This window comes from Lasioglossum baleicum, chromosome 11, assembly GCF_051020765.1.
Source record: "Lasioglossum baleicum chromosome 11, iyLasBale1, whole genome shotgun sequence".
Classification (NCBI taxonomy): domain Eukaryota; kingdom Metazoa; phylum Arthropoda; class Insecta; order Hymenoptera; family Halictidae; genus Lasioglossum; species Lasioglossum baleicum.
In genome coordinates, this window is record NC_134939.1 from 6,537,404 (window position 1) to 6,564,842 (window position 27,439).

Consider the following 27,439-nt stretch of genomic DNA (forward strand, 5'->3'; position numbering starts at 1 on the left):
AAGGAGTGCAAAGGGTTAAGCTTCTAAATAGTGCTAAAATCTTAATGAACTGCTAGATCGGCCGCCAGGACCATTGTGCGTCGCGCCGGTATCGCATACCACGCCCGAGGAATCGTTTGAAACTCGATTTCCACGAGGATCATGCGTTCCGAATCATTTCATTTAACCCTGTATCCCCATATCATCTTTCCGTTCGCGCGACGAATCGCACGTGTCACTCTGTCTACCGGAGACGAGCATGCGATAGCTTCGGTGAGTCAACTTGCCATGCTGCTACCGATTTTCACTTAGCCTCTGTCATCAATTTTCCTTGGCTCCTTCGATCGATTTCCCTCGGCTTCTCCCACCAATTCTTCGCAAGTCCTTCCGCAGGGGTTCGGAGTTCGCACGGTAAATCTAAACGCCTCTCTTTCAGCCGCTTGACGAGCGGAGCTCGTTACCCGGCGTCCCGTACAGTCGAATCTGCGGCTGTAAAGCGGAACGACGCAAGTCACTGTTTTCTCAACGCGAGGAGCAACGGCCAGAACTGAGCAACGAACAAACTTTGATTCCCGACGTCTCGAAACTGGGAGCGTATGACTTTTGTTGTTTCGCTGAGCAATACGAGGATTCGAGCGGGACCGAACTTCCACACAATCCCCAGATCTGAAACCTATCGATCGCCTTTCGCCTGAATTAGGAAGAAGGATTAGGATACATTTTCGTCTGACAAGAAAATGTCACAGTGGTGGTCGACGATTTTAATAAAACTTTTTCTGGTGATTCTAAAGCAAAATTAAGCACACTCATGTGCGAGCATTTTTGACGATACTCATTATTTATCAAACTGATTAACATTTAATTTTATGATATCAAGAAAATTCATTGATATAAGGTGGAGTGGGGTAAGTGCGTCTACGGGGCAAGTCCGTTAATTGATTATTTTTATTATAATATGAACAAAATTATATACTCTAGCTTGTATTTATTAATGTAGAATAAGTTAATATGAACTATTCTACATAGATGTTGCCCAAGAATAAAGGTGTTTTCCTCGTTTAAATCGACCAATGCCAAACAGTCACGTGAAAGGTACACGTATGTACAACTTTGAGGTTACCCTGAACGTGCAATAGTTTACAAGTTATTAATATATTCTGTGTTGTTATTTTAGATAAGTTCAACAAATATTGATGTAGGTTTACATTAAATAAACCGTTTTTATTATATTTTTTAAAATTGATTGAGAAAAACACTAAGATGGTCTTGCCCCGTAAATATTACTACACGGGGCAAGTGCGTGTTATCACGGTGGGGTAAGTCCGTACTGTATAGGTAACTATACAAATAAACAATATATTTAATGCAATAAAAAGCATTTTGTAGCAGGCTCGATAATAATTCTTTTCTTGCCCCGTAGCACTTGAAACAAGGTTCGAAAGCATTTTTAAACTTTGTTTTAATATCACTGTATCCCCTTTCATATTTCAGCATAAAAGTACATGTTTGTTTAAAAATGGATAACTACATATAAAACTAAACAATATAATTTAATGTAATAAGAAGTATTTTAAAGCAGGCTTGTTAATCATTCTTTTCTTGCCCCGTAGCACTGGAAACAATGTTCGAAAGCATTTTTAACTCTCAGAGACGCTGTTGCCCCATTTTCGGGGCAAATTTTTTTCAAGAGCAAAATTAGAATCCTACATAATACTAATTCATCAGTAATAACTGTGGCAATAGTTTGATACCAAGAGCGTCAAGTTTTTACATACCAGACTAAAAATACATCAGTTTAAAGTCCAACTTCGCAAAAACTAGGGCGGACTTACCCCACTCCACCTTACTTCATTTCTTAATCACATGTCAATTTTTCCGGGCTTTATCTGATTTCAGTATTCTTGGTACGCAACAATATTGATATCTGAATGATATTAGAACAGCATAGTGCCCATATAATTCATTAGCATTTGTAAAATGTTCACACTGCCGAAAATATTTTTTTCAAATGTTTTTACGAAGTATATCATCCTATCATATCACTAATATCACTGTCCATTTCAATAAATAAATAGCAAGATTAGAAAGAAAGAGAAAGAAAGCATTTTTAAAGAAAAGCGAAACAAAGAAAAACAGACTTAGCATAACGATGAACTTAAAAGTATAACAATGAATTTTCTGGATGTCATAACGTTAAATGTTCTCCTGAAATATTGCACAAATATTGCCAACGCGCATCGGTGCTCATACAAGTCGCTATAAAGGCCGCCACACGCGATCCCTCTTGTCATCTCTTTGACATGTGCAGTCATAAATAAGGAATGCAGAACGGAGCATAGTTGAACCCACTAGGTTTGGTATATAGAATTTCCTGTCAGTTTTAAAGGAATATGGCTGATCTACGAACAGAAACTCTGGCTGCAGTGAATATTATTGTAATGAAAAAGAAAAATAGAAATGTGATTACTGAAAAGAACAGAATTGAATTGTGGTAGCTGGAGCAACGTTGGATGTGAGATTTCTTTAAGGTCTGTTAGCTTTTATTGTTCTCCCATAAAATTCTGCTTTCATGTAAAATTTGCACTTTGTATTATCCAACGTTGTTCGTTATTGTTAATTTAGTTATTCAATGCAAAGTGCAGATTTGACAGGAGCTCAGGATTCGATGGGAGAACAATAAAAGCTAATAAACCTTAAGGAAATCTCACATCTAACACGTTGCTCCAGCCACCAATCTAATTAATATATATCCAGTTATTAAACGAATTAAGATTACATCCTAAAGATTGGTTTAATTACCTACGCACGAGGCTGAGCTTGCACTTAAAAATTGAAAAAACGGACAGGTGAGTGGCCACGTCGTTGTCAAATTAGGATGTTCTATGCTTGGAGGACAGCGTCCTTCACAAGATGAAGACCTCACCACCCACCATGGTGCAAGAGAGAATCAGAGATACCCCGCATGATGCGGATTGTCGGTGGTCAGGAATAGAGGCCCCTATTTCGCGCGCAATGGTGCGTTTAGACCAAACGAACGAATGCTCGTTCGTCCCCCACTTCAACAAATTCGTGCTCGATTAAATCGAACGCGAGCGAATGTTTAAAAGAGCGTGGACGAATTATTCACACTCCAGATCTTGCTCGGTCGAAGTTATGTATTGAACTGAACATTCGGCGAACGTATTATTTGTTTATATTTATAAAAGATTCATTTTCCCAGGATTGCAAGGGTGCGGAATGCGCGTTCTCATTTCTCGATAATACAAAGATGGGGTTTTTCAATAGCCAGAAACGCTAGATAAAAGATCGATCTGCGTCGCGATCAATCTCAAAAATCCTATTTTTTCATTTACGAGGCGTAATTTGCGTTAAGGTGGAGTAGGGTAAGTCAGCCCTAGTTTTTGCAAAGTTGGACTTTAAACTGATGTATTTTCAGTCTGGTATGTAAAAACTTAACGTTCTTGGTATCAAACTCTTGCTACGGTTGTTACTGATGAATTAGTATTATGTAGGATTCTAATTTTGCTTTAACATTATCATTTTGATAGGATATTGTACAAAGTAAATGGGGCAAGAGTCTCACCATTTATGTAGTGAATTTTCACAATTTCTATGCGTTGCTCGATCGTGTAATTCTCCATGATTTTCCTGATGCCAATTGTTAAAGATTAGTACTCTATGTTCGCCACAAAAGAAAAATGGCGCGCAATTTAAAACGTCAGGTCATTCTGAGACACTCTTTATAAATTACGTCTCGTAAACGTAAAAATAGGACTTTTGAGGGCGATCGCGGCCTAGATTGATCTTTTATCTAGCGCTTTCGACTACTGATAAAACCCATCTTAACTGATAAACCCCATCTTAAATAGCTTAATCCGTTTAATATTAGACACTCGGGTAGCCGCGCATTTTAAAAAAATTTCACGACTATTATTTACATTACATGTGTATTGCACGGTTCACGGATTCCGTATTCATGTTCAAAATCGTAGATTCTAGTCTGGAAGTACTGTCAGGGCCAGGCAGTGTCGCCAGACAGGGGAAACTGAGGGAAATACAGTTTACCCTCTCTTTGCCATTGCCGGCTTATTAGACACGACGCAACGTGAATTGGGTATGCGTATTACGTCACGTTACAGGTCCATGACAGAAGCATGGGAGGCTGGCTCTTATTTTCGAGTTTTGAATTTCTTTTACGTCAACCCCCAAATTTTGACAAAACTTTTTGACAAAAGTAAATAAGAGCCACCCTGGTGCTCGCCGCCAAAGAATGACGATACTGGCGATACTGGGCCCAGAGCGAAGGGCCCACGTGTCCTCGAGCGCCTGACAATTGCCTCTGGAAGTGCACGTGCTAACCAATGATGGTCGTGGCATTATAAACTTTGTGGTTCGGTACCTCGCTGACTCTAAGGGTACGAGGATAACAGAGCTGCGATACTAGCGAATAGAGGGGCGCACGCTAAGCTCTTCTACTCGTACCCTAACCGTTGCAAAACAACTGAACCTACCGAGGAATCTACCGGTGTTAAACGACTTCCCCGAGCTGATCGGGAGATTAGCTTGGTCAGCGGCACCCTGATCTTTCCAGTAGGAGCTGATCGAGATGCTGACCGGCTGATTCTTCGCAAGATCCTGTCCCTTCGGTTGCAACTCGGCCGAGTCCTCAATGTACTGATCCTCGTCGGAGTCGTTCAGAAACTTCGAAAACGGCTGGTCCTCCTCCGTACCTCTATGGAGTTCATGGCGGTGCGAGATCAAAGAGGCGTATTGATCGGGAGTGAGGCGAGAGGGGTGGAGGTTGCTAGCCCCCACCATCGCTACACACACCGCTAGCCAGACCGTCGCCGGAACCACTGTCACCCCCGGCAGCATCATCCTGCAATCAAACGGATATTCTTCGTTACTACTGTTTCCCTCTCGAGCGAGCAAAACGGCCGCGAACCGCCCGCGCACGATGGTCAGTCGAATATTAACTGAACTCTGCATTCTACAACTGCATGGTCCTCCCTGTCGACATCGGATCGAGTGGGAGGATCAAGCAGGCATGCCATGCGACGCACAGTGGGGTGTTCGACCCGAAGAGCCGGACAAAACTATCGCGTAAAATTCACTTAGTTTTCAAGTCCTTATAGCTTTGCTGAAAACCACTAAAAATTCACAAAATAGACGTCATTTTGAAGGTTAGAGTTGTTACTACCTTTTCATTTTGTCTACATGGATGTCTACGGGGTAAATTCCACCCTTAAAATGAGTGTATCAATCTGTAAATATTTCTTCAAATTAAGTGCTATGATAATCGAATATTCTTGTAATTTGTAGGTACAAGATTGAAAAGTTTGACGATTTTGTTTTTAAAATAGGTCAAATTTTAATTTGTAAAAATAATTTTTAACGAAGACATCGCCTTTTGAAAAAGAAGATATGTAATTGCGAATATTTTGTATATGATGTAGACACGTATACAACAAATAGAAAATATACAGAGTGTCTCAAAATTCGTTCAGCATCCGAAAATGGGAGTTTGCTGAGATCATTTGAAGCAACATTTTTCTCAGCAAAAATGCCGTCCGCGACTTTGTTAAGGAGTTATTAAATAAAAACACGGACCAATCAGAAGGCTGCTACAGCGAACGGAGTCCGACTCGGCGACAGGTCCCACTTAGCGTGGCGTCGCCTTTGGACGAGTCAGAATCAATCCGCTGTAGCTGCGCTCTGATTGGTCCGTGGTTTTTCGTTAATAACTCCTTAACAAAGCCGCAGACGCCATTTTTACAGAGGAAAATGTTGCTTCAAATGATCGCAGGAACCTCCCATTTCCGGATGTTGAAGGAATTTTGAGACACCATGTATATAATCAATCATAGTAAAGTTAACACATACTATAGATTTTAATCGCTTTATGCACGATCGATGCGTTTAACAAGACAAAATATGATCAAAATAGTGTCATGTTTGATATCATATCAATCAGAAAAATGTCAACACCATTAGAAATAAAAGAGTTTCATCATTGTCCCTTGACGTTTGTTAGTAAGTATAGTTAAACGGGTAAATATGATACAAATAGTGTCACATGCTTGGTGTCATATCAATCAGAAAAGTATCGCGAATGTGACAATAAAAGTTTCATAAAAAAAAAATAAATAAGAACAAGGAACGTTTTGTCATTGTTTATCGACTTTGTTCGACAAGTGTACATGTCTAAGAGCGAGTCATCTCACCCGGGACTGCTATGTGAACCGTCGGGAAGGGATCACGGTGCGATGGTCACGAGGTACATCCGTCGATCTATTCAGAGAAAAGCAAAATGGCGGTTGACGTCTCCGGCAAATCGATCTCCGAAACTAGACACACCATGACCTTTCACTCGCGTCTCCGTTAAACGGAATCACGTTCGTTGTTGCACACGAAAGCCTATCGATTTCGGGACACTCGACTACCGCTCGTGGAAACGGGTCCAACTCCGTCCGGCCCCCTTAACGCAAACCCCTCTTATTAGATACTGTTCCCGTTGACGAAATTCTCGATCCACGCTTTGTGAACCTGCTCAGCCGCTGACCCGGAGAACAGAGAAGCAACAATCGGTCCTCGACGCGTTCGAGGTGAATCGAGTGATCTTGACACACTGTCGCTGCCAAGTCGACACCGGCTAAACTTAACAACTCCCCTCTCCTCTCTGTCACGATCCCACTGACTTCTTTGGCTTCGCTGGCGAACGCCCCCGCCCCCGATACACTTCCGACAGACGATCTCCGTTGTTGTCCGTTAACGCAACGATCTCGGACAATTTAATCAGCCGCCAAGAGCGTCTCGCACGACGTTTTCGCGGGTTGCCGCGAGATGAATTAACAGGTTCAGCGTCGCGTGGGCCATCGGAGATCTTCGCTTCCGGTTCGCACGTTTCGATGCATAATTGTCATAACTAGACTGCGGATTTTATGCATTTATCGTCAAAATATACAGATCAAATGCGAAACAGTCAACTGTTTAATGAATTTAAGGAGGTATACCTTGTCTAAAAATGTTATAAAAATTCTAACCTTTTACACAGTGTTCCTTCTTGAGAATTTCTCGAGAAATTTAAATATAGGAAAATTCTTATGAATCTCATTTATTTTATAACATATTTTCGGAAATGAATTTTTAGTTAACACAAATTGCATATTGCTAATCAATCGCGTACGTATAAGCATATCTACAAGCAGCATATCGATGCCTACGTATGCATGTTTGCAATGCGATAATTTATAATAATTGTTTGGAATGCGTGTCGATGTGAGGTAATGCACTTGGTGCTTTTATGTTCGCTGCACGACACAATGTGATACAATGTTTAGCCGGCAGCAATGAAACTTCGGAAAAAGTGACGATCGCGTTACTCGTGATTTTCTGATCTGCGTGAACAAGATTGATGTATCCCTTCTGAAGTATCAGCATCATCCAGAATCTTTGCAAAAAGACTCAGAAGATACATTTTTCTATTTAACACACAAGGCAGATATGTATAAAATGGGAAAACAAATTCTAAGTAGACTTCTCGGAAAGTATAACAATGATTCTTATTAAAATAGTGAAAAACTTTCAGATTCTCAGAATGAAGAACTATCACTGGAAAAACAGTTAGAATTAGAAATTGCAGATAGCCTTCAAGAATTTAGTGTAAAGAGTTTAGCGCGTCAGAAGAAAATAAATTCCGGACTCTAACAAAGGAATTTCAGATTTTTCAGTCCACTGGAAAAAGGACACCCAATCTGCAGCAACTTTTGGATGTTCTACATACAATAAAGCAACATCCACACAAAATGAAAGAATTTTTTCTACGGTTACAGATTTTGTCATAAAAAAAAGAAGCAGATTGTCTCATTCTACATTGTACGCATTATGCTTCTTAAGAAGTCATTTCAAAACAAAAGCGTAATGTTTCATTTTATAAAAGTTTGGGTTTAAATAAATAAATTTATCGGTTATATTTAGCGTCTATTTTTTCCTTGTTTTTAAAGTTATGTACATGTTGGACAGGAATAAACATTGAGTTAAAGTTTTTTGCGTTTTGATAAATATTATCAACGATATTCCAAATATCATAAGTTTTCCAATATTTTTTAATTTTATTAAAAATTCTAGAGAATTCTCGAGAATTCTAGAGAAATATAGCTTTATTTCTCATTTCTCGAGAAATGAGAAATGTTGAGAAATCAGGAACACTACTTTTACAGTGCCTCTTACGTAACTCTGGACTTTATTCTCCATTTTTTTCAGAATGGAATATCCAAAACTGACAGAGTTATACCGTATGTTTTCTCAGCGGTCTTTTATTAGTACGTCGATGGTTGGCCGCCATTTCTGACAAAAATTGAAACGTCTGAAAGTACATATTTTTTTAGTCTGAAAGTAAAAGGTATAAAAATATCACCTCGTTTAATATTCGGAATAGAGTAATTTTTTGAAAAATTTTCTTCCCTTCTTGATTTTTCTACGCGCTTACATCAAAGCGCCATGACCTTTCGAACTCTCGCAGAATGAGTGCATTGCCCGGATCTTTTTTACAGAACATCTGGTTAAAAAGCTTTTACATCTTTTTTGTTATGTTTGAATAATAGTATGAAGTACGCGCACGGAGGGCTTCGGTTTAAGCAAAATCTTTTTCGAAAATTACGACGATATTTATAGACGTTCATTCTCATTATACTTGCACGCCACGGTGAGAACGTCCACAATTTATACGAAAAATGAAAACCAAAATCTTTGAAACATGTTAATTTCTATGCGAAAATGAAAAAAAAATATGATAGCATTTTAAAAAGAACATTTTCTTTGGAAGTAAAAATTACTAGCGAGAGTAAAAGAAAGAATTTTTTAACAAACGTGAAATGTTAGAAAATCCTGCATGCAAAATTCAAAGTTAATTAGCTGAAAGTAGTTCGAGTTTTCAGAACCTCCATAAAGAGAAAAGTAGTTTAAAAGGAGCCAAGCTGTCAGCAGCGTCAGTTCTTTGAAACCCTACGTCAGACTTGCTTTATAATATTTTAAGAATATTAAATGTATAAAAATATATGTGAAAAATAAATACGCACAAATAAGATTATTTTAACCAGCAAAATGAACATTTCAATCGTCAAAAGCACGCTTTTTATCCCCGTGGAATGTTATTTTAAGCTTGATTAGGGGACAACGTGTTGAGGCAATAATTGTCAACCGATGATTAGTATTACGGTCTAGCGTAGGTGAGGGTCATCGCATCTCAGCCCATTAATTCGGCCTCAAGACATCCTGAACTGTGGTGCTTAAACAGCTGTGAGCAACATGCGATCGAACCTTGACTTACAAGCATAATTTGCTGTTATAGATCTGACGTCCATGAAATACAACATAGTATACAAAAAATGTATACTAAAAACTTTGGCATCCTCATAACAACTTGATTATCTATAGCATCATTAACATAAACTTCTGGACCAAAAAAAGAATAATGAAACGTGTGCTATCACACAGCTCCTCACGCGTGGGAACTTGAGATTCAGAGTTTTCCGAATATTTTGACGCTTTACACGCAAATTACATCAAGAACATTGATTTATTTAAGACTAAACCTACCGAGCCCTAAAAGCGACTAAAATGTCTCGGCTTTACAAAAATTACAAGACTCTATTTACTTAGATTCTGTGCAATTTTTATTACAATATGTGCCCGAGTAAAAAAATCTATCAAAATAAAATAAATTTCAAGTGTTGTAATAGAAAATTTGTAATTGACATTAATTAACATTGTGTTATTCAATTGAGCTGTGCATTTTGTTGATTATATTAGAATGAATAAATAATAACAAGTATAATCAAAAAGACTGCATTAAACACAACATTATGTCAACAAATTGAAGTGAACCTATCATTATTTCGGCCACTGTATAATGCCTCATGGTAAGTTCAACTGCAGCTTGGCTTCCAACATATGCTCCTCAGCAGTCACTGCCAGGAAATTCGCAGATATGGGAAAGAAGAGACACACGTATGTCCGAGCTTCCTTTGAATCATAGTTAACTGAGAATGGATCACAGTAATGTTACTGACGGTCGACGAAACTCTCGGTTGAATTTCCACGTGCGTAGGAATCAGCAAAGCAAAATTCTTACTTCTCAAGCCGTCGCAAATGTTGAATCAGTGGAAAAGAAATTGTGAGACGAAATATCCGATGTTCCATATCTCTTTTTATGATTCGAGCTTCCATGTCCCTGCGTTTTAAACCGAATTAAATTTAAACTCTTGGAACTATTCTAGTTGTCAAACATTAAATTGCTGTATAACTGAGATTACTGTATAAATCTGATTTAATTTCTGTGATCACAGAGTAGTACGAAATACGTTTGATTAATTAACAAATCAAGTAAAATCGTGAAGATATGTAATGAAATACGTTCTACAATAGTGAATAAATTAATATTGCGCATAAATATTTAATGTGAAGTGATTTCTTCAATGTTATTATGTATGAGGCTGTTAATGTTTTATGATAAAGTTAGATTCCATGGAAGTCGTATACAGGGTGTACTTCAAATCACCTCAGGGAACCATCCCTTTCAAGGAAGTGTGTACAATATTTTTAGGACACCCTGTATATACAAATCAATTTGTTCCTCGTTTTTATTTTCATGAATATAACATATACACGAATTTGCATAAAGATTGGCAACATAGTTCTATTACTGAACTGAGGGTCGTTATGCAAAATATAAATATGTTTTGCATCAATTGCAAGAAATAGAAATCAAATGAAAACTTCCTTCTTCCCTCGCCAATTTTAATAGTTAGAAAATAATCAATTGACATTCCGACGTTCTTTTAATCTTCCTACTATTTAAAATTTCATCAATTTTGTTATTAACACATAAAATCTGAAGTCCTGTGATTACATTATTAAAATGTGATTTTCTCAGCATATCATTGTGAAAAAGTGTCTTCTATCTCGGACAAAGAATTGTGTCAATGGGTGATGCAACAGTCGGTGCGTTTAATGATTTAATAGCGAGCATCGGTGTATCTCGACTTAGCGATCAAACATTACAATTGTGATCTGTGCTACGATATAATTAATGCAATTAATTGCAAAATACTCGACCTAAAATAATCATGAACTTGTTAACGCTTTCTTCTATTTAAATTGCCACCTCTGTTGAATTGAAAACAATTTTTGGAATTTTCGTTCCATTAGTATGTATCACTGTACAACGGTTCCTTCAAAGTCTTCGGCAACGACCAGTTACCGGTTGAACGAGCAGATAACTAAATTCGACTATAGTCGACGGTGACGAGTTCGTTCGATTATTCAATAATACAACTGTCTTCGTCCCTCGAGTCGAAGAATTTCTAACCATGTTCGGGCGATCATGAGTCAGTGACTCACAGTCCACTCAGAGACCGAGATAATCGCCCACCTGGATCTCCAGTGACCCACCGTAATTACGTGATAACGAGCTGAGATGATGTCGTTGCGCAATCATTTCGACCACTAATAACACAGCTAATTATACAATCCTCCCACCCCCTTATCCTTCGATGAATGGAATATTTCTCTTCAAATTTTATTTATAACCTTGAAGCATCTGTTCTGTTTTACGGAAATCCAAATTCGACATCAGTAATCATTAATGTCTCCGACAGATATATTTAATTAAACAATTACATATCATTATACGTTCAGCCGCGTGTCTACAATTAATTATTTCACTGGCAATCCCCAGACCAATTCTAATTAATATTTTCTGTGATAATTAAATATTAATATTAGCAATGGTAATTAGTATTAATATTATTCATATACAATTGGGTCTCAACGTGAATTCGTTCGCGGATCTTACAAGGTAAAGACCCCAAGTGTCCGACTTCGATTTTGATCATTTTTTGTGAGATGATGGTATATATAGTTATAAAGATGTAAACAATTAAAGTTTCATACCTGTGAATCACCCAACCTGCTTATATCAACAAGGTATGAAACTTTAATTGTTTATATCTTTAAAACTATTGAGTAACTACGCCTAATATTTTGTTTATATATAATTAGGGATCTATATATCATCATCTCACAAAAAATGATCAAAATCGAAGTCAGACACTTGGGGTCCTTCCCTCTTGTTAGATACCTTCTTTTCATTTATTAACAAAGTAGAGAAACACACAACCAATCGATTATAAAATCGATGACTATAAATATTTATTATTTTATATATAATCATTGCTACACTGCGGAACTTTATGCAAAATAAAAATTGTCTACGTTTTACATCGATTGCAAGGAATAGAAACTAATTTGAATGTTATTCCTCCCCTTAATGATTTTAATAGAGGAGAAATGATATATTGACATCGTTAATTTTAAAAATTTTCCAACAATTTTCAACTTCATCTACTCAAGTTTGCTATAAATGCATAAAGATCCGCAGTCTAATCATTGCATTTGCAAGGAGTCGCAAGTAAATAAATTTAAAACATTCTTATACAATATTTGTAACTGAGCGAATTTAACACTAACCACCTACCAAGCCCAAAACATATAAAAGTGAAACACCGTATAAAAGTGAGAAGGTTGGATTTACTTCAACTTTGTATAATCTTCATTACAATACGTGCTTAAATAAAGAAGACAAGTCATTACCTATGAAAGCGTTTCTATAATTTCAATAACTATGGCATAGAAAACCGGTCAATTTAACCGTGGTAGGTTTAGTGTTAATGTATTTAGTTAACGAGAATGAAATACGATTTATGCAAACATGTTACACCAGAAATTAATTTTTAATGATAAACAAAGAACTATGTCACTCGCATATGGCCGACGCGGTAATTGCCTGTTGCGTCCCTGTTTTCGGAAGTGACGCTCAAGCATTAATATATTTGGATAAATATTAAATTATAGTCATGTTTACGGATGACAGTTATGACTGTACCCTGTCCCCAACTTGTAGCGTACGGCGCGTGCCAACTGATCAGTAATCATTGCCATCGAACGACCAATGTCGACCAATTCAAGAGGGGAATATGGCCGCTAAGTGGTGTACGACAGCTTATGGTAGTAGCAAATGATCCGTCACAGTTTCTCAAAACCAGTTTAATCATTTTCGAACAAATTTATAATATCTTCAATTTTTCTCTTTTCCTGTTTCTATTCTTTCTTATATTTTCTAATAAGTTATCGCTACATATTTTGTTAATGTTCATTATTTTAATTAATAATAAACTATCACCTGAAGTATCTCATTAATAGACTGCGGACGTTTATGCAATTTCCAATATTTGTACACGAATTTTAAGAAACTCTCGAATCACATAAAATCTTCTTTTCCGTGGTACATAGTAGCCTTCTTAGATCTGAAATAAATTAAAATCGTACTAAATTCTGTCATATTTTATATCGTAGCATTTGTTGAAAATTTCCGAGAGCGATAATTGCATAAAGATCCGCAGTATATTCATTAACAAGAGCAATATTTTTATAAAAATACCTCTTAAAGAAACGGGACTTCGGATGCCCTGTCGCAATTTATGCGGAAGCTTAATTATCTAGGGTCAAGAGATAACTAATATTAGTAATCTGGTCGTTGACGATTAGCGGTGAAATGACTAATTTTAATCATGCGGTCGGATACGTGTTAAAACTTCCGCACTGTGCTGAAGATGAAGCAATCATGTCATTTCAAGCTAAACCAACACTCTAGCAAATCTAAACAAAATATTTTCATTATACAGCGTGCCTGAGCTGAAGGAGAGGCCACCTAAATATCTCCTTTATCTTTAATGGCACAAAAATATTTATGGCATAATTTAAATGGTATCTAAGGAAGAATATCATAGAAGAATAATTTCTTTTGTCCGGTTATTTTTTCGTAGTTTCTTTAAGGTCATCGTTATTTTTTTTTATCGGGAAAACTTTTTTTTACTCCATCTTATAGCGTCTGAAAAAATACATTTCAATATGCTTAAGTCATTAACAAGATGGGATAAAAAAAAAGTTCTCCCGATAAAAAATAACGATGACCTAGAAAAAACTGTGAAAGAATAACCGGACAAAAAAAATTATTCTTCTATGATGTTCCTCCGTCGATACCATTTAAATTGTGCCATTAAAAATAAAGGAGATATTTAGGTGGCCTCCTTCAGCTGAGACACACTGTATAATAGAAACGAAACTTCGCCAAAGTCTACTGAACATTAGATAGCCTGCGAACTCCACAACAGTTGACGTTAAAGGCGTTAAAAAAGAATTGGTCTGCAATCTTGATTGTTATAAAACGATACCCAAAAAATAAAGTATGTCCAAAGATCTACAATCCACAAATGGCATAAGCAGGAAAATAATGCGCTGGAAAAAGTGTGCCGCCGAAGACATTAACCATAAATGAGAACGGACCAGAGAGGATGAAGCAATTATGTCTGTGAAAGCCAAACCAATTCCCCAGTAAATCTAAACAAATGATTTTCATTAGAGAAACAAAACTTTGCCATTTCCGTTGCATCCGGTTGACGACACTCGGACCACTCCGGTAGCCAAAGAAGTCTACCGAGCATTAGAGAGCCTAACTGTGCAACTCGAGAGGGAGAAGGTGGGAAACCGGAGGTGGATTCTAGCGGCACTTCTCTCGCATCTCACCACCACATTTCCAAGGATTGCTCTTTTAGAGAGGTCTCGCGCTGCAGGGGTCCTCATGAGCACGAGAGCTCGCGGCACGGTAGACTGAAATGCAACTGCATAACTACGAATATTGAATGAGCACCTTATTAAATGGGTCGTGCTTAGGTCGCTAGCTGCCGGAGCTCTGCACAGTAAACTTCTCGGTTTCACCGCCTAGCTCTGGTGACTCCTCCCTCACCTAGCCTCTAATACGGTAGAACCGCGTATAAAACAGATTCCACCACGGATTGCTACTGCCAGAACCGCGTGAAATACTATTTTAAATATCACATAGTAAATACTCCATTTTACTTAAACGTGCAGTGATTCGCAGTAATGTTTGGACACTTAAGGATGTTCTGCAGGTACAATGGGAGACAAAAGTACAAGAAATTTGAAATCCATCAATACATGGCAATGAAAGCCATTCATGAGTATATTTTGCATTAAACTTTTGCGAGTACTGTACCCTCTGTAGCTATATTCAGTGGTCTACACTTGTCGCGTTTTCATGCTAGTGAGAGACAACACGATAAAGACGTTTTGTAACAGTTTATAATTTTTTTGCTCTGTAACTGTTTAGTGAATCCTAATAAATTTTGAACATAATTAATTACATAATTTTTACTACGTATGAAAATAACTGGAGTTTCTAGTTGCGTTTTATAAAGGTTTAAATAGGGTTTGAAGTGGAATCTTATGAATTCTCCATAAGAAGACGTGTTAAATGTGCAAACTCTTTAAGTTGCTATAATTCTTAAACGGTGCAGTGAATCGAACCCAAACTTTGGTAATTGCATTAATTTAGTACGAATTATATCTTGTCAAATTTTCAAAAATTTTGTTGCGTTTTTATATACCTCCAGAACATCCTTAAAAAGACGATCACGTTTCTAACATCAGATCAATCGACTTGAAAATTTAATCAACGATTGACGAATAAATTTCTAACAATTAAACTCCTACTTTAGTCGTCAATTGCGGTTAACGATTACATTCTTTTCAATCGTAATCGTCAATCGGATAATTGATTAATGACTAACTGCTGAAATTTCGAATTGAAATACGGAATCAAAACTGTATGCATACTGAAAAAATGTAAACTGAGTTTTTGTCGAGATACATTTCTGTCAATTCTTCATCTCCGCTCTCTGTCTCTCTCTCCCTCCTTGTTACAATTTATGGATAGACCGTGCGGCGATTAACTTCAACAATTAATTAAATCAGTCTCCAATTTTTCGATGACTTCTTCTTTTTAATCAACGATTGACGATTAACTTCATCAATCGATTGAATCAATGATTACCTTTTTTAATCGTACACATTAATCAGTCAATCATGGTTAAAATTTTAATTGATTAATGCCCAACTCTGGTTAGGAGTTTACTAGTCGAAGTGAACAAAATTTGTGGAAAAATTGCAATCCGTCAGAATCGTGAAAAAAATGTTGAATGTTTCCTTTTACAATTTTTTTATCTTGTCCTGGATAGAAATTGTATACATAGAACATTCAAAATTTCATGGAAAGTGAAAAAACAACTTTTACTATTTTCCCAGCTGGCAATTTTTCAGACAGATAACAATTTTTTCAAAATTTCTTTTTCTCCTCATGTGGCGAACTATCTAACTATAAGATATTAAATAATAAACTATTTATCTATATGACAAAATTACAAGGGAATTTCTTAAACAAAATGTTCAGTCTCAACTCAGTGTTTGATTCGCTCATTGTGTACATTGCTAACAAACAAATATATTAATTTTTATATTAATATTGCATTTATAAATTTCATTCACTTTTATTATTAATGGAAATATTTTCCACATTGAAAATGCGGGGATAATTGATAAACACTTGATTTGTTTTATCGAATACTTTTTGCCAGGGGCAGCAGTATAAGGGTAGTTTTCCTGTGACGGCTTACAAAATCGATTTGCTTACATCTTCGAATATAATACAACAAAACCGACATGTATTTGAAAAATTATCCAAATCTTTCGAAACTTCGCGAATGTATCTACTATCTGTTCATTGATCAAATTAAAACCAACGACAAATCAATATTTGCAGTATTTTTTCCTCTAGACGGCGCCATTGTTCTATTTTTCGTTCTAGTTGAAACGATAGCCAAGCTCATGCATATTCCGAATCTTTTCGGTTTTTTTAGATTCGTACAACTGCAGTAGTCACAGTCGAGTCAGCCATGGAGCACGATTTTTTCGGGGCGCACCCGTTAAACTGATACAACTTCGAATGAAATCAATAGTTTTGCTTTCAAACAATTTCTAGTATTCCTGAAATACACGTTAATAAGCCCAAAAAGCTTTAAATTTGTATGTTCTATAGTATTATTTTTTAATAATCACATGCTCTTTTTCAAAATCTCATTAATCTTTCATTTTTGTTACAGCCAGCCGAACGAAGGGAGAGGGAGGTATGTACATAAACATTTTTATTTTAAATATTATAGACAATATTCTTATGAATACCGTATTTACCTGTGATTATTTCATAATTCAATGAGTGTCTAAAAGGACATACAGTTACTCGAATTAATATTCGGACGCTCTAAAAAAGACGATTACATTTTTAATACTGTACTATACGATTTGAACTTTTTTGGGAAGCTAGAGCAATTAGTTTTTAATACAAGATGTTAAAAAGATTTTTGCAAAAATTGCAATTGATCGGCATTGTAGAAAAAATAGTACAAGTTGCATTTTACAACTTTTTTATGTGGGCCTATATGAAAAATTTTAAAAATACATTTTATAGATCTGTGTCAATTAAATATTCTGAAAAATTCGTCAAAATCGGTCGACGTTGCAATGAGCTACAAACATTTGAAAATGGTAAGAATTGCATTCTCACGTCTTTCAATGTCTGTTTTTTCCTGCATCAACTGATTTCGATGAAACTTTCACAGTGCATATAATTGACACAGATGTACAAAACGTATGTTTTAAATTTTCAATATAGGCCCACATAAAAAATTTGTAAAATGCAACTTTTAATATTTTTTCTACAATTCCGATCAATTGCAATTTTTGAAAAAATTTCTTTTCACATCCTGTAGTAAACTAATTGTTCTAGCTTCCCAAAAAAGTTCAAATCGTATAGTACAGTATTAAAAAAGGTATCGTCTTTTTTAGAGCGTCCGAATATTAATTCGAGTAACTGTATGTTACAAATCTTCTGAAATTGATTTTTCAATGGAATGAGTCCAGTTTCATATATGTAGACACTGTTTTAGGAAAGCTTTTAGTGCTTAACAATGGCGCTAAAGCAGTTTCGTTGCTAGATAGAACGAGGTGTTCTTACATGAAATGCAACAACGTTCGCTCTCCTATGCATCATTCAATTTTTCAGTCTTATAGACCGTGGAAGAATTTTGTAATAGATCCTTAGGGACTGTTATGTAAAAGAAGATTATTAAGCTCCCTTTCGGTACAGCCCAATTGTTGAAAATCTCATTAATAGTCTCCCTGAAAGAGGAATAAAAATAAAAAAATAAAAACTCCCTGTGTCTCTATAACTAAATACCTAAATAAAAAAAATACAACTGGTACACTGTTGTTCATATATTTCAATAGCTCGGGCAACTAAAATTTTGTATCCGACGCAAAATTTGAAAAATCGTATTTTGGCGAACTTTTCGAGGCAAATACCTCAGTGCGCGTCGCCATGTTATTTATCGTCATAGTTACAAGTAGAGTACAAAATAACGCGTGTACGTGGCAGATATTGCTCCAGAGAGGATCAGAGACATTGCAGGGACGTGTGCGTTGCACCAGGGCCGATAGGGTTAAGGTGGAAACGAAAATACACGAATCCCGGTCTGTGGAGCATGAATGGGAGTCACGCGTGGCTAGAACGTGCGCAGGATGCAAATTATAGGACGATTATGAATTAATACATTAGTATCGGTACGCGGCAGGCTGGCGTCTGGATTGAGTATTGAGCGACGTTATCGCGTTAGTAGCAAGCGAGCGAGCAAAATAATTAGAACGAGCCGGTGTGTATAAGCCTATTTCTGAGTAGACGGATAACCGTCGCGCCGGGGGACTATTAATCGGCAGCGCAGCCGATGCTTAAGGTGACGGGGCTACGTCGGGGATCCGAGATTGCTAGCGATTCCTTTAGAATTGACCTTAATTCGATGGTTAGCGGCGGACGGAGTCAAGCAAATTTTATCGCGAACAACAGCCCAATAAAACTTCCTGCGTGCCTGTAATTAATTTCATCAAAACTCTGTAATCGTGGCCAATGATGTCGGTAACGATCTGCGGGGGGATCAACCTCTCTCCTCAAACCTTTGAAACTCATTTATACATATAGTACGCTCGGTTTAACTGCTTGGCTTATACACCCTATAGTGTCCCACGCAACTGAAATTTGTTCATAAAAAGTGGAGATCACCTTCATGTTTTTTTTAATGGCACTACCAATGCTTTCCGCATTAGGCCCACGTATGGCGACTGTTAGGAATGTTTAACTTAGGCGTACACCATGCTTTCCGCATTGGGCCCAAATTCGTCGTTAGGTATGCCTAACTGAATTTCTAGTCGGGTAATTACATCGTAATTCCTAATTGAGTAATTTAATTACAAAGTATTTTATAATTGAACTCTAATTGCAATTACGAATTACATTGTAATTTAATTACAATTATTTTATAATTGTACTCCAATTGCAATTACGAATTATCTGAATTATAAATTACAATATAACTAAATTAATATATATATTTATCTTTCGATGATTTCTTTTTTTAATCAACGATTGACGATTAACTTCATCAATCGATTTTTCAATGGTTAATCGTCCACATTAATCAATCAATCTTGATAAAAATTTCAATCGATTAATGCCCAACTCTGCCCTTAATATGCTCTTGATAGTATACCATAGTATACCATAGTATACTTTTATAAGAGTTGTTGATATTTCATTCGAGAGATCAATATCTTGACCAATATCAACAATTCAAGCCTGTCTTGCTGTTAAAACCTCACTGTTAAGGTCATGTCAAGGTCATGGTATACCGGGTCATTGAACTCGTCTCGACATAAGCGATAATATACATCGACAATTTCTCGACACTGTATAGTGTATATGCATACGTATATTTCGTTTTTTCCGTCGTGTTATTTCAAAATCGTGTAAAAAGGGAGTTGTTTGGACATGGTTGTAAAAAAATAGCCGGAAGGTTAATGAATACCTTTGGCGCCACACATGTTTGCTACCCGGAAACAGATAATTAGATTAATTATAACGGCAAATAATAATAATGTTTCACCATTGAAGTTACTCGTTGCTCAAGCAGGATGTACTTGCCAGCGAGAGGCGATCACCAGTGAACTGATTGAAGGTTGACGGTGGTCGAGACGAGGGGAAAAAAAAGTGTTGCCTAATTAACGGGAGCGACAGCGTCGTCGCCGCTAATCGGTAGGCGGACTCGCGCCTCAACCGCTAAATGAGATTACTTATTAACAGCGGAACGATTTGCGCCGGCTGCCAACGAGTGAGTAAGGAGGGTGACGGTCCCGTTCGTTCGTTCGTTCGTTTGATAACGTAATTGTCGCCGCACTTGGTGACGAGAACGAACGAAACACTGTCGACCTATTGGCACTTCTACTTAGAAGCGTTTCTGATAAAAGAAAGGAGGACAGTAGTGGAACACTCTTTGAATGTAGCCGGATAAAGGGGTCAAAAGTGTCCCTAAACCAAATTCAATTTGCAATGGATCATTCAATAGCTCATCCAAAGAAAATGTTGTGTGACAATTTTCAACCCTATAAGTCGGCATGGAGGGTAGTAATGGAGTGACAGAGAAACTCAGGTTTTTTCATAATTTCTCTTATCCTCTTTAATTGAAAATTTCGAAAAAAAATCAGGCATATTTTAGCTATCAGAATGCACGTCTATGAATTTTTTCAGAATTTTTAGCTTCGAAACCATGAGGGTAAAATAGCCTTTGACCGAAGCATTAAATGGAACAGCCTTTTCAAGTGGTATCTGATTATGAAAATGTAATAGTTCAATTTGCAGTATTTTCTCTTAAGCCATTTCAAATTTTCCCCGGGCCTGAAAAGCGTCTGGCTTGCGAGGGTTAATTAAAAGTTCAGATAGATGCAAGTTTCCCGGTGAGCGATCGCGATGGGTGGGGGCCAGGATGAATGTTACCACTTTGTTCGGACGATTCTTGTCCCGATAAAAAGTTGTAGTAACGTCGGCCGAGCCTGGTAATGCGTGAATTTATGATTGTCCCATTATTTGTCGTCGACGCTTGTACCTCCCCGCCACGCGTGACCTCCATGTTGAAGCGGGGGATCCGTGCATTTCAATTTCCACCTTGAATCGCGTTCTCTCCTGCTCGCCCAAATAGATCCGCTTGTTTCTCTCCAGCCGTGTGTATTTTAGGACGGGAGGGAAGCCCGGATACGAAATTGCATGTCGCCAAGCTGGAGCTGCTCGCGGCTGAAGCTGTAGAAAGCTTACGTTAATGTGACCACCATGTTTATGCACCCGGCTACCATTGCTTATCGCGGCCAAGAATAATTGTTCACGGAACAGTATTTCTGCGCGGAATTAATGGAATTTCGACTTCTCGCGGTTTCGTCACCTCAAACGGGACGACGTCGCCTACAGATTGAAGGTGAAAGTATAGTCACGTGACTTTTCTGCAGGGAATTTTGCAGGGAACTAAAATCTGACTAGATTTTGGGTCGAAACATGGGTTTGCGGGCCTCGGCTTTTTATCCTTATACGAGCATATTTTGAGCTGCACAAAGGTTCATTTGATTCAGCGCAGCCCGCTGTGACCCATCATATCAGTCAAAAAAGTCTATTTTGCGACAGAAAAATACATTGGATTCTGCGGGTGTCTTGGTATCTGAGAAAAATACACATTAATGATCATAAATTGACGCAACTATCATAACAGTATAAATAGATCAGCAATTTTAAGTTTCCGGAATTAAAAAAAAATTGATTTTGCATTTAAAAATGCGGATAAAAATCACAGCCATTGGATAGAATGTTTATGAATTTTTTCATAATTTTTTGTTCAGCAGAACAGAAGAAATAATTCATTGAACCGTGCCCACTCTATAACTACCCTTGTGGTAGGGGTACCGATATGGAACTTGCCACAGAGGGTTTTCTTTGAGGGCCCTATCGAATGATAAGGTGAAGTGGGATAAGTGCAGACTGGCTTTTGTAAAGTTGGATTTTAAACTGATATATTTCAGTCTGCTATGTAAATACTTAACGCTGTCGGTATCAAATGCTTTGCACAGTTATTATTGGTGAATTAATATAATGTAGGATTCTAATGTTCCTTGAAAATTTTCATTTTGGTAGGATATTGTACAAACTGTCAACTACTCCGCACTTTCCCCCGAAAATGGGGCAACAGCGTAACTTAAAGTTAAAAATTTCTTTCAAACCTTGTTTCATGTGCAATGGGGGATGAGCAGAATTATTAACAAGCCTGATATAAAATGCTTTTTATTGCACATTAAATTATATTGTTTAGTTTTATAGTTATCCATTTTTAAACAAACCTCAAAGTTGTATATGTATACTTCTCACGTGACTGTTTAGCACTGAGGAAAACACCTTCATTCTTGGGCGACATCTATGTCGAATCTAGAGAAATTTCGCTCATATTATATTCACCATACCTTATGGAAAAAAAATCAATTTGGTATTGGGTACATTTAACAACCTTATCCCTTTGGTGAAATTGTACAATCTGGAAATGTTTCTTCTAATAATGAATAGAACAGGGGATGAAAGTGGGACACCCTGTATACCGGGTGAAAAATGTTTCAGACAAAAGTTGTATGATTTCAAGAAGGACATAAAATGGTGTCATAAAATCACGTGAAGGTCATCTTCAATTTTTTAAGTAGAACTCCCTATTCTTTATTGCATATTCTTGTACCTTGTTTTAAGATCTTTCCAAAACACTGTAATAAAATATTTTTTCCTTAAATATTTTTCAAGTTATAAGGCTTCAAAGTGACAGTTCTTATCATCACCTACGGAAACAACTTTGTAAATTGTGTTAATTTTTATGATTGGACTCATCGACACACACGCACACAAAGAGGTGTAAATCCGACAATGCACCTTCACACGGTACACTTTGAGTAATACTAATGCAGGCGGTACCATCACTTTCAAGTCTTGTAACTTGAAAAATATTCAAGGAAAAAATATTTTATTACAGTGTTTCGGTAAGCTCTCAAAACAAGCTACAAGAATACGCAATAAATATTAGGCAGTTTTATTTAAGAAATTGAAGATGACTTTCACGTGATTTTCAAACAATTATCCAAGGTCAAATCAATGACACCATTTTATGTCCCCCTTGAAATCATACAACTTTTGTCTGAAACATTTTTCTCCAAAATGCTTCATTTCCGAGATGTACGTCTGTTTCACTTTGAATGACTCACCCGGTATACAGGGTGGTCCGTTTAAGTAAGACCACCTAAATATCTCTTCAGGTTATTGTAATGCAAGATATATTTGTTACGTAATGTGCACGGTGTCAATGGAGCAAATATCTGGCAAGAATATTTTTTCCGAAAGTCATTTTTTTCGGAGTTATCAAGGTAATCGATGTTTCTTGATAAATAACTACGTTTCTTTTTTATTGCATCGTGTAACTGATCGAAAAATACATTCAGATATGACCTTATATAATAGCATGACCATGAAACGACCTTGATCTTCGAAAATTAAAGATCAAGGTCAATGTCATGTTATTATACATATCTGAATGTATTTCTCGATCAGTTACACGATGCAATAAAAAAGAAATGTAGTTATGTATCAAGAAACATCGATGACCTTGATAACTTCGAAAAAAATGACCTTCGGAAAAAACATTCTTACGAGATATTTGGTCCATTGACACCATGCACATTACGTAACCAATATATTTTGCATCAGAATAACCTTAAGAGATATTTAGGTGGCCTTATTTAAACGGACCACCCTGTATGTTACCCAGTCTCGTGGTGATCATCCCGTGCAATATTATTACCGCGAGGCTGTCCTGTTCAGGAGGATATCAATTACACAGCTCATTGCAGCTATCGCGGAGAGATGCACCGAGAAAGAGACCGTGAAAGTGAGAGACTGATCGTAACAAGACTGTGGGAAGGTGGTCTTCATACTCGAGTAATTCGGTTCTCGCGCAATTCCCTCTGCGACCAGTCATTCCAATTTCCACTTACAACATTGTTAGATCGAGCGACGCTCGCTGCCATGGCAATCTGCATTGAAAAATAAAAATTTTGACTTTGAAACGAACTCCGGTTGAATTCTACTCGCGTAATCTACTGGGTAATATGATAATTAAAAATGGAATCTCTTGGAAATTTTAGTTAAAATTTGGGTTTTATATTGCAGAATTTATTAATATGTTATTAACAACATTGGGCTCAGATTTTTCTGGTTAAATTTTGTAAAGTTGGGTATGTCTGTTCAGATTATTCAACATATTTTTTATGTGATGCTTGGATAAATAGTATGATGTTCTGGTTTGACTTATGCGGTTTTTGTAACTTAAATAAAAACAGTAATAACGGACGTTCTATTTTACCACGTTTTTTATGTATGATGATCAATAAGGTTTTTATCACATTTGAAACCTGTCAGAATCCTTGACAAGTAAGCAGGTGTTGCCTTTCATTCTAATTACCATAAATTAATACGTAAAGGCTGGAATTCCATGAATCTCGTCGTAATCTGTTCTCAATATTTCTATGTACGCAACTCGTACTTTCCTTATCGATAAAAAGGTGCAAATGTCCAACTTAACAGACAGTTGAGCCAATTACTGCTACAAAAAAAAGCAATATCCTGTGTTAAGGCATTCTAATTAGCATATTTAAAAAGAGAACTGAGGATGAAGCCTTTTCCGATAGTTTCCTCACGAGCTAGTGAAAAACATCTTTAAGATTGAAATTTTTAATAAATATTTCTAATAGTTCACGAAAACCGAGAACAGAGAAATTCATTGTAATATTAATAAAAAATGAATTATATGAACTTACTAAGGGACACACGCACACTAAACAAAAATGTATGACTGACGACTGAACATGAAACATTTTTTAAAAATAGTGTTTCACTAATAATAGTGAAAAACAATAGAGCTAGTGAAAAACATCTTTGAGATTGAAATTTTTAATAAATATTTCTAATAGTTCACGAAAACCGAGAACAGAGAAATTCATTGTAATATTAATAAAAAATGAATTATATGAACTTACTAAGAGACACACACACACTAAACAAAAATATATGACTGACGACTGAACATGAAACATTTTTTAAAAATAGTGTTTCACTAATAATAGTGAAAAACAATAGAGCTAGTGAAAAACATCTTTGAGATTGAAATTTTTAATAAATATTTCTATTAGTTCACGAAAACCGAGAACAGAGAAATTCATTGTAATATTAATAAAAAATGAATTATATGAACTCACTAAGAGACACACACACACTAAACAAAAATATATGACTGACGACTGAACATGAAACATTTTTTAAAAATAGTGTTTCACTAATAATAGTGAAAAACAATAGAGCTAGTGAAAAACATCTTTGAGATTGAAATTTTTAATAAATATTTCTATTAGTTCACGAAAACCGAGAACAGAGAAATTCATTGTAATATTAATAAAAAATGAATTATATGAACTCACTAAGAGACACACACACACTAAACAAAAATATATGACTGACGACTGAACATGAAACATTTTTTAAAAATAGTGTTTCACTAATAATAGTGAAAAACAATAGAGCTAGTGAAAAACATCTTTGAGATTGAAATTTTTAATAAATATTTCTATTAGTTCACGAAAACCGAGAACAGAGAAATTCATTGTAATATTAATAAAAAATGAATTATATGAACTTACTAAGAGAGACTAAACAAAAATATGTGACTGAACATGAAACATTTTTTAAAAATAGTGTTTCACTAATCATATAACGTTGGTCTGGGTTAGGTACTGGGTTAGATACTGATCCAAATCGATGCTGCAGTATGAGCAGCTCGACTACATATTTAGTAGAAAGAGAAAAATGGAAATACGGAATTATTCCTCAGGATTCTGACAAAGGTTATCTCCAAAATTTTCCCCAATTTCATTGTGTAGCAAGGAAAACTTGCAGAAAAATTCTATGAGTTTTCCACATCCAAAGTGGCTTACCCCTGGAATCCTCGACTGTCTACTTTCTCGGAAATGTGATTTCAATGCTTGAAGTTTACAAGAGGAGCTAGGAAGAATCGTTGGCATGAGCCAACGAAAATTGGTAAGAGGAATCATGGAACACTGACGGAAAGAGTTGGAGGAGAATTTCTGTAAGGACTATCCAGAATTAGTGGGTGGAGCTAGATTGAAGTGGTGAAAGATGAGAAGCGGTTGCAGGAAGTTCAATCAATTATATGACGTCGATAATCATAATTTAGCTACCGTGCCTCCATTGTATGAACATTCTATTATATGAACTAATACAATGCTGTGTATACGTGGATATACAGTGTACACGTAAATGTACCAGGTGTTTATGCACTCACTTTTGTACGATGAAATTCAACCACTAGACATAAATTTAAAATAAGAGAAATTAAGATCCTTAATATATTACTTTCAACGTATTCACAAATTCATAAATGATCCTCGATTTATGCTATTTTCACCATATTAAAATTAATAAATGAAGAAATAAATTTCCATTCAGCTCCAGCTTCTTGCAATCAACGTAGATCATTTTTATTTTGTATAAAGATCCACGGGTTTACTAATCACAATGAGTTAGTATGAAATTGGCACAGTATTTAGATCGTGATGTTGCCGAAACGGAAGCAATCAGTATTAGCAATTTAATAAAAAATGTGAAATGAGCAACAAATCTGGCACAGAAATGTGGTGTCGCAAAATCAACCGTCATCAGCATACAAATTGGAACCATGCTGCTGAAAAATATTTATTGTTATAAGATTGTTGTAAAGAGTAAAGGAAAATAATTGTTCAGTAAGGAAACCTTCGACGATCATGGCTTGGACCACCGTTGCTCTTCCAAGAACTATGAATTGTGTTAGCCCTACCTTCTCCCCTTTTTTGATGGCGCATGTGCAATACTGGCCTCAACAACGCTTGGTCGAGTAATATACCTATACTACACGGTAAACGGACAATGTTCCGTACGTGTATGCACGCGAGTTTGCCCTCTGTAACGGTGTCATTAATAATACTCGAGAACAGGAGGATGCATTGGCAGTAAGCGAGACTGAGAGCCAGCAACGAGACACGTTGGCGAGGGGCACAGACGTATCTACTGTTCTGCTGCATCATGCTAATGCTCTACTTTGCATATGCTGTCTGAGTTAGCATTGTTAGTGCCTGCCCATCCATTTTGCTAATCTAGAAATGCCGAATGAATGGGATTTTTATGAAATTATTTTAACCCTCGTATATGCGTACGTTCCTCAGGGTGGAAAATCATCCATTTAATATTCACACAAACTATAAAATGATTACTGCCCCCTGGTGTCACTATGTGAAACATTCTTTCAAATCTGACACCAGACAGTAAATACTCCATCTGTCCGATAATAATAGTAGTAAGCGAATATTTAAACGGGAATTATTGACGAATGCAGCTGTAAGTTGTAGCGCAAAATTACGAAGCTTTCAATCAAAATCAATGTTTCATGACATCTCTCGTTTGCTTTGACACATCTTTCAATTTTTATGT

General features: G+C 36.5%; 2 protein-coding genes across 4 annotated transcripts in view; one reads left to right on the forward strand and one right to left on the reverse strand.

The window, feature by feature from the left end:
• LOC143213558 (uncharacterized) overlaps positions 1-27,439 on the forward strand; it is a 126,864-nt gene that overhangs the window by 36,234 nt on the left and 63,191 nt on the right. For both annotated transcript variants that reach the window (XM_076433525.1, XM_076433526.1), the window contains exon 3: positions 17,055-17,078. In XM_076433525.1, the coding sequence (XP_076289640.1) occupies positions 17,055-17,078 (24 nt within the window). The remainder of the gene's footprint in view (positions 1-17,054; positions 17,079-27,439) is intronic.
• Positions 1-27,439, reverse strand: part of LOC143213551 (uncharacterized) — a 71,312-nt gene that overhangs the window by 13,363 nt on the left and 30,510 nt on the right. Inside the window, exons 1-2 of one of the 2 annotated variants that reach the window (XM_076433500.1) lie at positions 6,204-6,573; positions 4,491-4,858 (exon numbers count right to left, since the gene is read on the reverse strand). In XM_076433500.1, coding sequence (XP_076289615.1) covers positions 4,491-4,857 — 367 coding nt within the window. In that variant the 5' untranslated portion in view covers position 4,858; positions 6,204-6,573. Of the gene's footprint in view, positions 1-4,490; positions 4,859-6,203; positions 6,574-27,439 lie in introns of those variants that run through there. The other variant, XM_076433499.1, reaches the window with a different exon arrangement.